At 44.5% G+C, this 17,538-nt stretch overlaps 1 protein-coding gene across 2 annotated transcripts; it reads right to left on the reverse strand.

Moving 5' to 3' along the window:
• Positions 1-236: 236 nt before the first annotated feature.
• LOC107032909 (zinc finger protein 286A) lies at positions 237-17,201 on the reverse strand. Of its 2 annotated transcripts, XM_072957079.1 has the most exons (7): positions 17,163-17,196; positions 16,674-16,839; positions 15,654-15,742; positions 11,919-12,033; positions 10,720-10,812; positions 2,466-3,720; positions 237-1,598 (listed from the first exon to the last, which is right to left on the reverse strand). In XM_072957079.1, exons 2-6 carry the CDS (start codon positions 16,708-16,710, stop codon positions 2,495-2,497), a joined length of 1,560 nt encoding a protein of 519 aa, XP_072813180.1. In that variant the 5' UTR covers positions 16,711-16,839; positions 17,163-17,196; the 3' UTR covers positions 237-1,598; positions 2,466-2,494. The 2 variants fall into 2 exon arrangements, with proteins under 2 accessions (XP_072813180.1, XP_072813179.1); XM_072957078.1 differs by lacking the exon at positions 16,674-16,839 and having other exon boundaries at positions 17,163-17,201.
• Between the last annotated feature and the right edge of the window lie 337 nt (positions 17,202-17,538).

A 17,538-nucleotide genomic window follows, 5' to 3' on the forward strand; every position in this document is an offset into this window, starting at 1 on the left:
TATTCAATGGTTTTGTATCCGTAGATGCAACTAATTGTGGATGTCCATAGTTGGTTGAATCTGCGGATGCAAAAGCTTCAGATACAGATGGCCAAGTGTACTACAGCACTTTATATAAGGGACTTGAGTATCTGTGGATTTTAGTACACATGGGGGCACCTGGAAACCAATGAGAGAGAGAGAGAGACAGAAATAGAGAGAGAGAGAGAGAGAGAGATATTCTCAACATAATTCAGTTTGCCAGGTTCTTCATCACATGATTTAATCCTCTACAACCCTGTGAGAGGAATGATCTATTCCCATTTTACAGATAAGGAAACTGAGGCAGAGAAAGAGTAAGCACATAATTGCCAAGTGGAGGTGGTGGAACTCAAACCCATTGATCTTACTGCATAAGTCAAATGTTGGCCCTTGGATGATGAATTTCTTCTCACTCGAGCATGTGGCATATTGAGAAATAGCCAGTGTTTTAGGCTCTTGAGGACGTACAACCTCTGCTGCTGTAACACAAAAACAGCCAAACACAATGTGTGAATGATGATGTAATAATGTAAACATTATTTACAGAGACAGGCAGTGGCACAGGCCTGGTCTGGGGCCAAGGGCCCTGCTCATCAGTTCCCTCTCAAGGAGGTGAAAGGGTCAGCTCCTCTGCCTTTACTTTGTTCCCAGGTAGACCAGTCTCCTACCCTGACTTCAGAGCTGGGCCCCCTTCAACGTGGTTTTTTTTTTAAAAGAATTATTTCCAAAACCTCTTTCCAGTCCTTTCCATTTCATTTCCTACTGTTTTCTTTGCTTTCCATCACTGCTGGGTTTATACTTCAGCTTGACGTCTACTACCACCACTTCTTCACAGTCTATTCCTCTACTTCTCCCCAGTAATAGAACTCAGGCCTGCAGAGGGGGTTATAGGAATCAATGACGATGAAAAAGACGGTCTCTGCGCTTCCCTGAGGAAGCATGATAGTTCTGGTGAACCAGTCCCACGAGGCTGCGTAACCGCCGCGTCCAGAGCTGAAAAGCTGGCGGCTGTTTTGAAAAATCAAGATTATACTATTAAACTTTGGTAAAATTTTCTAACTTACAAAAAAAGAAGTAAAGGAGATCATGTGGAGGGGGCAAGAGCACAGTCTGGCTGCTGAATGTTCAAAACACGATAGGATTTAGGAGAGAAAGAAGAAACCTGTAACTAACTACTGTTTCCTCTCCATCTTTTCTACAATCTTTCCACACAATATAGCAGAAAAAACCCTGACGTGTGTAAAGTGTTTTGCTAAATATTTATTTGAACTTTTGCTTCTGTGTTTCTGATCCCACCACACGGGTCTTTGGTCACCCACGTAACTGATGCCAATAGACCACCATGGCTTCGAGCCTCTGCTACCTTCCTGGGGGCTCTGGGGTACAGCTACGGCCAACAACGTACAGAGGACAGCCACCAAAACTGGGAAGGCATGAGGCCCGAGAGACGGCGACTTCTTCACGGCGGGGAGCTGCCTGTCCTCCAGCAGTCACTGTCCCATGTGCCGCGTTCCGTACGTGACACGAAGGTGTGTCCTTGTGCCTCACGGCTGCCTCAGCTCTTCTCGACGGGGGCCCTAGGGATAACAACACACCAGACCCGTCAACTTTTCAGACTCCCAGCATCCCGGGGGCTTTTTCTCAAAGTGGCACAGCGGAGTTTACAGAGAACAGAGTAAGCTAAGGACATGAAATCTCCCTAATACTGATTGTAGAAAATTCACCCCATGCCAGAGGTGAGAGAAGGGGGACTTGATCAAAAATGACAGTTAAGACTCCGGCCCATCCTCTGCCTCGGGGTCACTTCCAAGCAAGTGTAAAGTGAAGCCACACACGGCAGAGGGACGACAGGGACCTAAGTCTGCGACCAGCACAAACCATGGGAACATGATTAGAGCCCACGTTTTATGTCCGTCAAATGGGATAGTAGCCTGCAGGGCTGGGGAGGGAATCCAAAGCACATTCCAACCGCTGAATCTTTTGGTTTTTGTAGCTCGTGGAAAAGAAAGACACTCTTCCTGTGTCTAGGTCTCCACTTGGGACCAAAGGGGAACAACTCTGCGTCTTCCCGATGACAAGAGTGTGAGCCTAACCGACCGAGTGATGTCCTTCAAAGTGAGATGCCGTGGCAGGCATGGGTGTGGCCAAGTCGGGGCCCTGGGTTTCACAGGATGTACTGCTACCCAGTCCCAGGGATTTACTGAATTTCCACAGAAGGGTACGTTGGGGGCTGCAGGGGTTGGGTGAGAGATCAACATTTGAGATTTCTAGCTGGAAGAGTTCAGAATGATCAAATCAACGGATATAAGACACAGGCTGTTCATGGCTCAAAACTATGTATTACGCAAATAGAGACAGACACCACAGAACTGGTCCTCAAGTTGCATCTACACGTCTTCTACCTAAACACTCAGGGATCGAACACAGAGACAAGACCAACTTACATTTTCTCACATTCAGGAACTTCTCAGGGCTACCCTTCAGTGTGAATCCTCTGATGTCTGATGAGGGATGAGCTGCACTTAAAGCTTTTCCCACACTCACTGCATCTGTAGGGTTTCTCTCCAGTGTGAGTTCTCTGGTGTTGAATAAGAGCTGACAAATGAATGAAGGCTTTTCCGCATTCATTACATTTGTACGGCTTCTTTCCAGTGTGAATTCTTTGATGTTTGGCAAAATTTGAGCTCTGGCTGAAGGTTTTCCCACACTCATTACACTCGTAGGGTTTCTCTCCAGTATGGATTCTCTGATGCTGAACAAGATGTGTGCTCTGGCTAAAGGTTTTCCCACATTCGCTGCATTCATATGGTTTTTCCCCGGTGTGAACTCTCTGATGCTTAGTAAGGGAAGAGCAATGGCTGAAGGCTTTCCCACACTCCTGACACTTGTAGGGTTTCTCTCCCGTGTGAGTTCTTTGATGTTTGATGAGAGCTGACGAATGGATGAAGGCTTTGTCACACTCGTTGCATTCGTACGGCTTCACCCCTGTGTGGATTAACTGGTGCTGCATGAAATGGGTGCTTCGATTGAAGCCTTTCCCACACTCGCTGCACTCGTAAGGCCTCTCTCCAACGTGAATCCTCTGATGTATCGCGAGGGATGAGCTTTCCGTGAAGGCCTTCTTGCATTCACTGCACTCGAAAAGGATTCTCGTGTGAGTCCTCTGATGTTTGGTTAAGTTGGCCCTGTGGCTGAAAGACTTGCCACACTCACCGCAGCTGTAGGGCTTCTCCCCGGTGTGGACCCTCTGGTGTCTGACGAGCACCGAGTGGTAAGTGAAGAGCTCACCACAGTCGTTACACTTATGAGGCTTTTTCTCTTTATAGGTCCTCTGCTTTTTCATTAGGGTTGATTTCTGTTTCATTCTTTTTTCAAGGGTATGAAAGGCATAGGATCCTTTGGGAACTCTGTCTTGAGGGAGGAGGACTGACTTCTGGCCGAAGTTTTTCCAGTAAACATCACGCTCACGAGCCCTCTCTTCGGAGAGTGAATTCACGTGGGAGAGCATTTCTCTCAAGTGTCTCTCCTGATCTCCTTGCTGGTTCTCTACCCAGTTTTCACACTCGAGAGCTGTTTCCAAGTCGGAGTCATAGACGCTACTCCTTGTCAGCCTGTCTATTACTGCAACCTGGCATGACTCCTCTTTGGAAAAATCTTGCACTGAAGTGGAATCTTTGCTCTCGGGTCTAGTCTCCAAGTCTGAAAGAAATTGGAAACGCAAATTTCCTTCATTTTCTGAGTTCAACAAAAGGGCAGTTCTGTAATGGATAAGAGTTAATGAAGGTGAAAAGCATAACTTCGACGGGTAGTGGATTTGACTCTTGTAAGATGATTTGCAAAGAGAAGCAGATGGAGGGAGACACATGCACAGTATATGCAAAGATCAGAAGAGCTTATCCAGGAGTCAGAACAGGGGAAGGATGATCAGAAAGACAGGAGGAGGGACGCAGATGAAGCACCATGTCACCAGGTGGACAGGAAGTAAGTTCCTAGATCAGGACGGGGAGGAACAAGCTCTCATAGAAGACCCAGTGCTGCGGTAAATACCCCAGCGGCTATCACCTTAGTGTAGAGTGCAACTTCGACTTCTAAGTTTCCAGTCAACCAACTCTACTCCAAATATGCGTTCCATTTAGTTTAACCTTCCCTAACAATACTTTCATAATATGTCCCTGTTCAAAAATCTCCTATGAGCTCCCAAAGGCACAATGGCAAATGTATTAAACTATACATGCACAAGGTTATTACTCATTACAACACCGAGGTAGCAAAAGACTGGTAACATCGCAAATATCCTAGTATAGAGAACTGATTAAACTGTGGTGTATGCACACAACGGAGTACGTGCAACTTAAAAAAATAGGAGAATGACCTCTACATATCGCTATGATGCGATCTTCAGGAGATATTAAATAAACTTAAAAAACACAGCAAGCTGCAAAGGAAAGCGTATAGTTTACTATCTTTTGTGCAGGGAAAAAAGGGGGAGGGAAACAAATACACAGACATATTTGGTTCTATCTTCCAAAACCAAAGACGGACAAATGAAATACTAATAAAAATGGTCACCTATGGAGAACAGAGGAGACAGGACAGGGAGGGAAGCTAACTTCTCTGAATATATCTGATATCAAGCTATCAGAATTTTTATATCCAATATGAAGCTACTTTATAAAACTAAAATAACTTCAAGAATGTGGTTCAAAAGAAGACATAAATAGACCAGGGAAATAGAAGAGCAATTTCAGAAATAAAGCCAAATCTATATAGGAATTAGGGACAATACAAAGGTGGTATTTCAGTCAGTGAACTAGAGATAATTTGTTTTACCAATACATGGTGCTCTGATTTAGAAAATTAAGTTAGACCTGCCCCTCATTCCATATAGCCAAATGAACTCTGTTCATTCATCTACTCTCCCACCCATTTATTCAACGATGACCTCCTGAATGTCTGTCCTACACGACGCTAGTGCTAGGCACTGTGGGAAAACACACACACACAGCCCCTATGTGCACGAGGGGAGAGGAAATTTAGTCTAACACTTACAAATACACGTAAGAGTGCACCTGCAGTAAGTGCTAAGAAATAAAAGGTAAACGATGCTGTGAAAGAACATAGAGGGGTGAGGGGAGGCTTCCCTGAGGAGGTAAATCATGGAGCTGCCATCAAAGTGGAGTTGGGGTTCAGGTGGGGGTCCCAGGTAATGGGAACAAAAGCAGGAGGTGAGCGTTCCAGGTGGAGGGGATGATATGTACCGAAGCCCCAAGGTGAGGGGGACATTCAAGAAAAGCACAGCAGCTGAGAGCACGGGCTCCACGATCAGAATGCATGAGTTCCACCCCAGCTCTGCCACTCCCTCGCCGTTGTGACCTGGGGCAATTCACTCTGACTCTACTTCAGTTTCCTCATCTGTAAGACAGGGCAACGACACTACCTACTTCATGAGGAATGAAAACAGTACCTACCTGAATGAGCAGTAAATGAGAATATTTACAAAACACTTAAAAACGCTGACACAGCACAGGCCCTATGTAAGTGCTTGCTGAATCACGAGAACATGAACTGAGATAAGCTAGCGCTGGTGCACGGAGGCAGCGGTCTCACAGCGCGGTCTGTGGGCCCCTGGGAGGCTGTAGCTTCAAAACTACTTTCAGAACAATGCTTAGATGTTATTTGCCTTTTTTGCTGTCTTGACATTTGCACTGATGTTGCAAAAGTAATGGTGGTAAAACTGCCCACAATTTCTGTACAAATTAGGATAAGACACCAAATATACTAGGAGTTGTTCCATTTTTCCCCACCAGGTACTCAGTTAAAAAAAAAAACAAAAAGCCAGTTTCATGGAAAAATGTCTGAGGAAACAACAGGAAACATTATTAATATAATAAAATTAATTTATTAAATTTCAAACCTTGACCACATGACCTTTGAATATTCTGGATAATGGACCAGGAAATATTCATAAAGCAAGTCTGCTCATATCAAAGTAGGATGGTTGTCTTGAGGAAAACCACTTGTGTGATGGTTTGAGAGCTGAACTAGCCACTTTTTCCACGGACCACCATTTTTACTAGAAAGAATGACTGACCAACTGTTATCTTTGTTGGATATTTGGTGGGTATTTTCTCAAATCTGACAAAAGAATGTGCCTTCTTGCAGAAATTAGAATTTTAGAAAACTTTTATCTACCACTGAGAACTTGATAGCTTCCTAAAACTTTCTTTTCTGATACCGTCAGTGGTGATACAGAAAATTGTGTGTGTGTGTTTTTTTTAAAGCGTGATGTGTCAATATTTGGAAGATCTGCATAACTCAATGAACCAGTATTTTACAAAAGATCAACAGATTTTAATGTAAGAGTATGAAAAACTCATGGATACGGTTTCAGGTGCACACTGGATCTGATCTGTAAGAAACTAACACTTGCCTAGTCTTGGTGTGGTGTCAGGAGACTAGCCAAAATCATCTGAAAAGGCTATAAAAATACTCCCCCCTTTTCCAATTAAATATTGGTGTGAGGCTGGATTTTCTTCATACAGGTCAATGAAAACGCCACATCACAAGAAACTGCGTCAGAAGCGGGTGAGAATACAGCTGTCTCCCACCGAGCCATCCATCAGAGACACTTGCAAAACTGCAGAAAGGGGCCCTTCTTTTCAGTACCCTTTTTTTTGTTGTTGGAGAAAAGTTGTTTTTTATTAGAATTGTGTTGTGTTAACACGTAATGGGTTTCTAATTGTTGTTTAAAAATTAAATATCCAGTAGTTTAAAATCTTTCTCACTTTTAATTTCTAATATAGTGACTATTGGTACATACAACACACATAAACAGTAGCTCTTCAGGGTCCTCAATGATTTTGGGAGTTAAATTACGTCCTGCGATGCTAAAACCATTAAGAGTTGCTAAGAAAGGGTATAAAAATGGAGGGAGAGTAGGTATGAGATAATGCTGGAATAATGAGTAAAGGACAGATTTTTGCAAGGTGGTGTAGGCCTCAAAGATTTTGGCTGTTATCCTAAGAGCAATGAGAAGCCACTGACATGTAAGCAAAAGGGTGATAGCATCTGACCTGTATTTTGAAAACATCACTCACTGCGATATAAAGAATGGATCTTAGGGATGAGGGTATGGCTCAGCGGTAGAGCGCCTGCCTAGCGTGCAGGAGGTTCGGGTTCAATCCCCAGTACCTCCATCAGAAAATAAATAAGCCTAATTACCTGCCCCTCAACAAAATTTTTAAAAAAGTAAATTAAAAAAAAAAAAGGGAGTTTATGGGGGTAAAGGTGGAATCAGGGAGATTATCACAGGAGTCCAGGCAAAGGAAAGGGAGATGGAGGGATGTTAACAGTGAAGAAATATTTAGACCTTGAGCAGATGAACACAGTGATGAACTGGATAAAGGAGGGAGGGGCAGTTGAAGGACTGTCCATAGATTTCTGGCTTATGCAGTCTGATAAGGTGGTGAGTGTCATTAAGACAATTACTAGAAAAAGATCCTGTTGGGAGGATGGAGAATGTGGGCATATATCTGGCATTCAGTTTTAAATATGCTGAGAACAGGAGCCCCAAGGGGAGGTCTGGGGTGGAAACACCGACCTGGGATTCACCCAGGGAGAGAGGGTAATTGGGTTGTGGGAGTGGATGAGTCGCCCAAGGAGGAGGCAGAGGCTGCACACAGCTGGCCAGCTGGACTAACTGACCCTCAGGTATGTCTTGTCTGGCCCACACTGTTTATACAATTTTTGAGACCAATTGCCAACACTTAAAAATAGCAAGATTTCACACAGAAATTCAAATTTTGAGCTTCTTAAAAAAAAAAACTGGAAGCATGCCGAGTGATGACCAATTAGAGCAGAGGCTGCCAACTACTGCCCACTACCCAGGTCTAAATAAAGTTTTATTGGAACACAGCCACGCTCCCCACAGAGCCCACAGGACTTACTACCTCCGCTTCCTGTGGCTGCCAGCCTAGAGCAGGAGGGACCCCTTTCCGTCGAGGCATGTGCTATTCCAGCTTCCGAGGCCCCCCCCGACCCCCTCCACCCCAGTCCTGTTACCTCCTGACCCGGGCAGCCACTCAAGGCCATGGTTCCAGGTACTGAGGGGAGGGGGATTCCAACCAAACCTTGAGTAGCTCAAATATTTAATGGTTCAGAAGAGACAGCCAAGCAGATAGAACCAGAGAAGTAAGAGGCAATTCCAAACAGATTAAAGGTTTAAAAGGGGGAAAGAAAATGAAAGGACAAAAGAAGAGAACAGAAGCAAGTATTTTTGTAATTGCGGCATGAGAAAGGACTTTCTAAGTGCTAACAAAAGACAGGAAACACAAGATTGTGATACATTAAGTCTGTATGTTAAGAAGCACAGCCAGATGGAAAGGCAAAAACTACAAGGCGCATCTGTAACATAAAGATTAACGACCTCATACATGACGAGTTATTGTAGATCACTAAGAAAATGACAGTATTTCCCACAAAAAAAAGAAGGGTGGTGAACACGCAAGTCACGAAACAGACAGGTCTCCAAGGGGAAACACATCTCTGTCCACAGGGGCGGATGTAATAACTCTGTATTCAAAAGGACAAGAAGATTTAAAAAACAGAATATTAAGGGAAGATTTTCTTTATGAGAGACACATACTACAAAGTGTAGTAATTACAACAATAGGTTATCACAGCACAGACAGCCACGTAACCAGGGACTCCAGAAATAGACCCAAGTATGCATGGGACCTGGGTTTACCTAAGAGTTAGCACAAATCAGTGATGAAAGATACATTTTCAATAAATGACATTGGACTATTGGCTTTAAGTAGGAAAAACAGATAAAATTAGTTCCCTATTTCACATCATATACAAAAAAAAATACTATCTTTAAAACAAAGCTCAAGCATTTTAGAATAAAGTACAGATTATCTTCCTGACATTCGAATAAGGAAGACAATTCACAAAAAGCAAAAACTATTAAAAAAAAGATAAATCTTCTAACATTAAAAATGTTAAATTATGCTTGTATAATACACCATAAAATAAAATAAGCCACAGACTAAGAGAACCAATTTTTTCTCACTGATTTGTAATGGTACCTTTGCCATCTATTAGTATTTAAAATATATAAAGAACTCTAAGAAATCAAGAAAAAGATGTGAATGGCCCACTTTCTAAAGCACGCAAAGGGTAACTGCAGGTAATTTATAAAAGAGGAAATGTGAATAGCTAACACAGGAAATACTCAAACCCACTCATAACCAGAGAAATGTAAATTAAAAAAACATGAAACATCATTTCATATCCATCAGACTGACAAAAATTACTACATCTAAGAGCATCAATTATTGGCCAGGATTGTGGTGGGGCCTTGGCTGATCATGTGATACTTCAAGGTCTAGTGCTGCATATTCTGGTTATCTACCCTAACCCAGCTCTCGAGGTGAACGTAAGGAGTCAGTAAAAGGATGATCATTGCAATTCTTTTACTAATTAATGTCAAAGAAGTGAAAATAAACTTCACAGTTTACTCACACAACTGGACTTCTTTCATAGTAGTTAAAGTGCATAAACACAAATTATATGTGTTAATAGAGATTAATATCAAAATACAATGTGAGGGTTAAAAAATTGGGTTGTAAAAGAAAAAGTACACTGTATGTACATATTGTTTTTGGCGTGTGTGTGTCTACACACACACAGACATTAGAATGACTCACACCAACTGCACCAACCAGTTATTTCCAGGGGGAAAGAGAATGTAAGAACTCTAAATCTGTAACCTTTTTTTATTTCTTAAAAACTGGAAAACACCAGACATTTATAAGAATGGCTAAAATGTAGAAGACAATCAAGTGCTGGTGACGATGCAGAATAAGGGGAACCCACCCACTCCTCCCACCTGCTAGTGGGAACGTGGTTGGTACAGTGACTCTGGAAATCTGTTTGGTGAGATTTACCAGAAGTGAACAGCACCTGCCCCGATCCAACAATCCTACTCGTACGCACGTGTCCGACAGACGGGCGTGCCTGCATCCACCGAGGGACGTGGGAAACAGCGCACACAGCAGCGCTACTCAGACAGCCCAAACCCGGAGACGCCCGCGAGCCACCTCGGGAGAAGGGATAAACAAGCGGGCAGGGTGACACGATGGAAGACTGGACGACACTGAGAATGGGCAGACTGCAGCCACACGCAACAGCACGGACGGATGTCACATCAACATTCCGGGAAGGAGGCCAGACACACGAGCACGCACAACGTGACTGTCTAAATAATAAAGGTCAAGAACAGGTAAAACTGATCTGGTGTCAGAAGTTAAGCAAATCTTGGAAGGAGGGAGGTAACTTAAAGGGGCCACAGAGATGCTTTCTGGGGTGCTGGGAAGTTTGTTTCTTGATCTGGGTGATAGTTTCATGAATGTGTTCAATTTGTGAAAATTCACAGAACCGTACATCTATTTCACATTACAAAAAAGGGTGAAAAAAGAGAAAAGGCAAAAGGAAGCAAACATTTGCATGTGTTTGATCTGGTGTTATTTCCTTGACCTTCGTATGTATTTAAAACGCGACATAATTTAACATAAGACATTTAGAAAATAAAAGCACGTTGGCACTCCTAGCGTTCTCTCTCAGGCACTGAGAAGCGCCACTTCCTCAGTGTCCCGCAGGGCTCTTCCTCTTGAAGCCCCCGTCTACCTGACTCACCTGAACAGCTGTTTTTGGGTGCTTTTCTCTCAAGCACCAAGGGATCTTTTCCATTCTCCAAATCGTAGTGCTCAGCTTTGGAAACTGGAAGCCCTGCTCATTAAAAAGAAAGGGAGAGAGAGAAAAAAAAGGGACTTAGCTATGTGTGATGGGCACCAAGGTCGATCCTAGAGCGCAGCCCCACACCCTGGAGCTACAGAGAAGACAGGCTGTTACAGGAACACCTGGGACGAGGGAGGGCAGGCCTCTGAGTGAAGCTTCAAACAGGTGCGGCCAGAGTCTGGGCCTGGTAAGGAAGTCTACATGCACTTGAGTAGACAAATCTTTGCACCTGTAGAAATAGAAGAGACTTTCTCTTTATTTCTTTATTGCAGGAGTTCCAGCGAGACCTTGCAGGTTAGACCTCAGCTTGGACTGAGGAAGGAGTTGGGCAAAGGGGGACTTCAGTGGCACCACCACGTGGCCAGGACTGTGGAATCCAGTGGTTGTCTTCTGATGGTTTTCCTTTCTTCCTTCTTAGTTACTGGAACCAATGCTCGTAGGGAATGTATTACATGAGGTTTGGGAGGAGCCAACTTCGCTCCCTCCACCCCTCATGTAAACACGTACATGTACCTGCACATGTGCTATGCACGTGCGCATGCCCACATGCACAAGCACGCACGTACACACACACACATGGGCAAAGGATCCAAACTGGCCAGAGCATACTTCACCTCCCCGATTCAAGTAATTGTTTCACTGATGGACACATGGCCCAATTTCCTGAATCTCCAGAACAGAAGCACTAGCTTTTTTGCCTCAGTGCTCTAACTGGAAGAATCATGGAATCCCAGAGTGGCCAGGGGCCATCTAGCCATCCGGGGAGATCCTAAGATAAAGCCAACAAGGGGCAAAGCCAAGCCATGTGACTGAAAAATAAATAAACAAAAGAGATTCCTGACAGTATCCCTGGGTCCCTTTTCAACTAGTGTAAGTCTGGTTTCTGCCACTCAAATCCAAAGACTCCTGACCCAAAGCAAGCACAGGCATTTCACCAAGAACCTAGAGCAGAAAGAGATTTCCTCTGGGCCCAAAGGGATCAACACGTTCCGACCCCCGGATGCCAGAGTGAAGGTTCTGCTCAGCTACTTCACTTTCAATAAAGTGCTGATGCCCTCCCCAGCGTGTTGCAGGTCGCGGGGAGAGCCCGTCCTTACACAGTGAGACCAGGCTCCTGTAGTTCTCCAGCATCACGTCCCTGTGTGCCAGGTCCAGCCTCCCCCACTCCTCTGGGGTAAAGTCCATGGCCACTTCCTTGAATGTCACAGGTGCCTAGGACACAAAACATGCTTTTGTTCACCGTCTCTCACTCAGTCATCTTCCTCTCACCCCCTTGTTTCTGTTGGCCCTGGAGCAGAGGCACAGATAAATTCAAACAGGAGAAATGACTGTGATAAATGACAAGCATCCGAACATGTTCAGATTCTGAACATTCTGCGTAAAGTCACTGGGTATCAATTATGTGCCATGTCCACTGTCAACATGACAACTGTAAGAAGGAAGAGCAGGGTTTCTCCATGGAGAGACTGCAATTTTTCTGGGGAATAAAGACTTAAAACATGAACCACTGAGTCAACAATGTAGTCTGGCAAAGTAAGCAAAATGTAGGTGGAGGGGAAAAAAGGCATGCATGAATAATTCTCCTTGTGAGTCCTCAAGAAAAATCAATCTCTACAGAACCTGTGACTGGAGAAGTCATGGAATGAACAGACTGACAGCAGGCATCTCTGGTGAAGCGCGGAATCAGGTCAAGGCACAGAGCATTAAATCGGAAAATGACAGCAACAAATTAATTAAGGGTACAGATAGACCAAATAAATGTTTACATGTAAATACCACAGAATTAAGTTTATATAACAGAAAAAGTACAAAAACTATATGGACATAGATACATGTCAGCACTGAACGCTTCTCTTTCCATAAAGCCAAAGAGAATGGGAACAACATTCCAGGTTGTTGAAATAAATATACACCAAATGCTACAGCTGGATAGAAAACATCTTCTATTTAAATATTCATGAAGCATTTGCAAAAGTGACAAAGTAAATGTTAATAAATTCTAAAACAGAAATGGAACAGAGCAGTAACTGATACTGAAAAAATATATCAAAATTTCAAAATAATAATGAAATAAAATACAAAAATCAAAGCCAAATGTCTGAAATTGTACTCAAAGGAAATGTTTCCATTTCATTAAAAAAAAGTCATTAAATGAACAAAGCATACAAGTCAAATTAGAGAAAGAACCTAACAACTAAGGAAAGCAGAAAGAATTATAGGATAAAAACAGAAATTAAGGGGAAGAAAAATAAGAAACTATGACACCTGGGAAATCTGAATAAGAGCAGTAGGTTATAGCACTGTGCCAATGATAACTTCCTGATTTGGGGGAAAAAATAATAAAGCGAGGTAAAATGCTAAATTTTGAAGAATTTGGAGAGCATATGAGAAATCTTTCTACCATTTGCTACATTTCTATAAGTCTAAAATTATTTCAAAGTAAAGTTTCCAAAAATGGAAATAATCTGAGACTTAAAAAATAAGAAATATCCTTGTAAAATAACATAAAATGTAAAAATCAGTAAGTAGCAACTAAGTAGACAAGATATTATGAGAAAAAATGACTTTGATCCTACAAGCTGCATATCTAGAACTAAACTGACACTCAGTGGGAATCAGCTTCCAAATCATCAAAAAAAATAGAATAACAAAAATGCAAGCTACTGCACAAAAGGCTGAAAAAAATACAAAAGAATAAACAAAGCATAATAAGCAGAATTATAAAAATCACATGACAGGAAAAATGTGAAACATACACGGAATCATATTAATGTGAATAAATTAATTTCCCTTATAAAAAGGTTTCTTAAAATAGCCACATCCTCTTTACGGAAAGGAGACCCAAACAAAATCTCCAAAGTTGGGGCTGGGGGAATGGAAGGAAATACAGTATACCACATGTCTAAATACAGTAGTACAAACTCAACAAAAACATGTGGAAAAATATACACCCAACTGTCATCCTCAGTAGGCAGAGGGGACTGAATTTGGGGAGGTAAGTATGAGTAATACACTTTTATATTTATAGGTGTCTATGCCATTTACCCGGTTACAATGAGAAAGAATTAAAACTTTAATATTTTTAAAAATCTAGTAAGTAAAAGATAAATAGCCCAGGCAAATTCGAGTAAGAAAAAAGTTGGAATATTAGCAAAAACAAAATCTAATGCAATGCAAAAAGGACAGTTTTAAAAATTTCCGTAAAAGGTTTAACCCATCCTGAAGCTGTGACAAGTCTTGAATCTAATATCAAAGTGCTGAAATGCATAAAGCATTCCCCCTTCTTCTGGGACCTGCACCCTGATTTTCCTGGGGCTGCTGTGCCTGGCCACCTTTAGTCCACACAGTTCAGGGAGCACTAACTCCATCTCTGACCCATGGGTGGGATGTGCATGTGTCTGTGCAGGTTATTTCCCTACTCTGATCATTACACCCAGATTCGGCCAACAATGGTCCAAGAACGGGGCTAATGCCTGTTAAAGAGCTAACCTCAGGACTTCTGAAATGACCAGGAGCGAAGATGCCCTTTCTCCCTGATCTTCAGTATCGGAAGATGTGAGCCTAAATTTGTCTGGGGCCAGCCTGCACTAGGAGAAGAGCCTGCTTGAGAGCAAAACCCACAGGGAGAAAAGGAAAGGTCCATGAGATGGGGAGAACAGGTTGTTAGGTTGCTGCTGGAGCTCAGTTTTAGCCAGACCTGTAGTTTTCAGTTATATTAGTCCATAAATACCTCCTTAAAATTTTATTTTATTTTATTTTATTATTTTTGGGGGAGGGCAGGTAATTAGGTTTGTTTGTTTATTTATTTATTTTTAATGGAGGTACTGGGGATTGAGTCCAGGACCTCATGCATGCTAAGTACATGCTCTACCACTGAGCTACACCCTTTCCCAGTAAATACCTCTTTTTGCTTAAGCTAGTCTGAGTTGAGTTTCCATCAGCTGCAGCTTAAAGCTTCCTGACTAATAAAGTCTTCAATATTAACATATGGCCTTCGAGAACCCAGTGGAGGCACATAAGTACAGAAGCATCCTGAGAAACCACTCTTACAAACAGCAGAAATGTGCAATGTCTACTTTTTACACTTTTGGTTAAACTGTAGCGAAGAGAGAGGCCAGCTGAGGAATCTTTGGGTTGTGGTATGACACACATCACAGGGAGCTCTTGCCTCCTACCCAGCTTCGTTTAATAAAAATCTTCAGACATACAAAAAGTGGAAAGATGGATGTACTAATCACCCACAGACTACAACTACCGCTTCAATTCAACAAGCCTTAATACTTGCCCTGGGGGAAGGGGGAGTTTGCAAAGTAAAGCTGCAATCTGGTAACAGTCCACCTCTTAAATACTTCAGCACTCATCATCTCAGAGGGCTGGATTCTAGCTCTTTAAATTAAGCCTTGCCTAGGCTTCCTTTTCCAGCATTTCTTTGAACCACCTGAGCACTGAGTATGTTCATAATTCACTCCAGTACTTAAGGCACTTTCTTAAACTCCTACTTAACAGTCATGTGCATGCTGTTTCCCCAACCGAAAAATAAATTCTAAGGGGTATGAACCACACTGTCTTTTAAATTAGTTTCCCAAGATACCAAGCACAGAAACTAGCTTCCATGCCTGTTTAGTGACAGTAAACACTAGATGGAGAAGGTACCAAGAGGAAGTAGAAAACATTTTCCACTGAGTCCATTATTCACTTGCGTGGTCTCTTAGCAGCAGAACTCAGCTCTCTAGGTGGGCTCCAGCAGACACAGAAGCTCTGCATCAGAAAGCAGGGAGCACGCCTGTACTCCAGAAACGAGGTGTTTCAATAATCAGCAGAGACTCTCTCACCTGGGACCTGGCTGTGAGGTGCAGAGCTGCCACTTCTTCCTCTTCTGTGCTCTTCTCTTGGGAGAATGGAGACTCCTGGGAAGACAGAGCTAAGGGCAAGAAAGCAGTAATGATGGGGCTTGGATCTATCTTGTGACTCAGATTTACACATTTAAAATTCCCGCCATCACACTAATGGTGCTCCCTACAAACACTGCGACTGCAAGGAGCCTGAAACAACCCAGGATCATGGAGAACGTCCAGGAGTGTTGTTACCTGGGGCTTAAATTCATCCAGTTGCCAGAATCATAACACATCCTGGAAGACGACACTCTCTGGTCTGGACATTTTTTTTCTGAGCTTAATTTACATTAAATTAAAACGGGAAAAACAGGCTCAATGATTCTGAAAAAAATCACCCTGCATGCTTAGTTCCAATGTAGGTTGCTGGATCCCAGCCACAGATAATTATCATTAGTTGAGCCTGGGGTACAATCTAGAAATCTAACAAGCCCAGGTCGGGACAGGGTGTGGATTCTGGTGCAGGAGGTCACAGACCAAACTTCCAGAAAGGCTGGTCTAGGAGAGCCTGTGTCAGTCAGGGACTCCTCTGTCTGTTTTCTCCTACGGAAAACAAAAATATCTGCTCTACTGAAACCATAGGGTTATTGTGCAAAGGGGAATAACAGGTGGAAGATACTTTTGCCAACCAAAAAGCTAAATTCTCAGACCCACTGACAAAGGTTAAGATGGTTATAATCACCCGGGAGGAGAAAGGTGTGAGGAAAAGTGAGGCTATGCTCAAGTCTCGGAAGCTAACGTTTCGCTTACATTTTGGGGTGGCTTTGGAGGGCCCACTGTGCACCCAGCCGGCGTGGAAAGCGAGGTGATCCCACACTAAGCCCTCCACTCTCTCTGAGAGCCCGGCCATCCCCAGACAAAGACGGCAGCGCTCTGCCCAGAGCCCTCTCCACCGACTCCCGCACAGGAGGCAGAACCTGGTCCGGCCCACAGCTCAAGTTCGGCACCAGCACCTCTCACCTCTCTTCCCGGGCATTTCGGCCACATCTGTCTCCATGGTGACCACCTCCTCCTGCCCCCCCCCCCCGGGCAGAAGAGTGGAAAGCCCCGAGGCCTGGTGGTCCTCCTTCCTGCCTCCCCTCTGCGGGCTCCTCCGAAAGGCTTCGCTCCGGTCCCGAGCTTGAACCTGGAAACCCGGGACAGCGTCCCTGAGGCCGGGTGCTCACACGCCTGGCGCTGCCGCTCGGAGCTGCTCGGGGACCGGGCGGCGGGAGAAGCCGGCGTCGGGGCTGCAACCTAGGGGCGGGCGCGCAGACGCAGCCCCCGGCCCGCGCCCGCCCACCGCTCGGACTCGGACCCGCGCCCCCCCGGGGCCTCGGGGGTGGGGCTCGTGTCTGCCCTCGATGCCCCTTCCTCCAGCGCGCACTCCAGCCCGGCTCGGCGCGGACTGACGCCCCGGGGCCGCCGCCGAGGCCGAGCGCAAGCAGTCGCACCGGAGCAACAACTCACCTCCCACCGCGGGACTGACAAAGGCTGCCAACTTCTCGGGCCAGCAGACCCGCGCATGCGCAAGAGCGGGGGCACGGCTGGCGGGCCGCGTCCGGCTTGGAACTACGTTTCCCAGAAGCCCCCGGGCGTGGCCCGACTCCGCTCCTCAGCAGGTGGGAGCGCGAGTGGCGCGCCTCGGAGACTCGGGGGAGCCGCGGTCTCCGTCCCTCTCGGAGGAGCGGTCGCTTCGCTTGTGCGGGGTCCCGCGGACAAGCGAGAGCGCGAGCCGCGGAACCGCGTCTTTGTCGGCCCCGCGCTTGGTCGGCACGTGGGGCTGTGAGGCGTCCTACTCAGATCACTCCAGTGTAAGAGTTACAGCACACGGCTTTCCTCGTAT

Source organism: Vicugna pacos, unplaced genomic scaffold (assembly GCF_048564905.1).
Source record: "Vicugna pacos unplaced genomic scaffold, VicPac4 scaffold_17, whole genome shotgun sequence".
Lineage (NCBI taxonomy): Eukaryota > Metazoa > Chordata > Mammalia > Artiodactyla > Camelidae > Vicugna > Vicugna pacos.

What these genes read in the sequence shown, in the direction of transcription:
- LOC107032909 (XM_072957079.1), bottom strand. Translation starts at nt 16,710, where the DNA reads ATGGAGACAGATGTGGCCGAAATGCCCGGGAAGAGAG. An exon ending in ACCTCACAGCCAGGTCCCAG is followed by an intron (nt 12,034 to 15,653) that starts GTGAGAGAGTCT and finishes TTTGTGTCCTAG; the next exon opens with GCACCTGTGACATTCAAGGA. An exon ending in ACCCAAAAACAGCTGTTCAG is followed by an intron (nt 3,721 to 10,719) that starts GTGAGTCAGGTA and finishes AATTTCTTTCAG; the next exon opens with ACTTGGAGACTAGACCCGAG.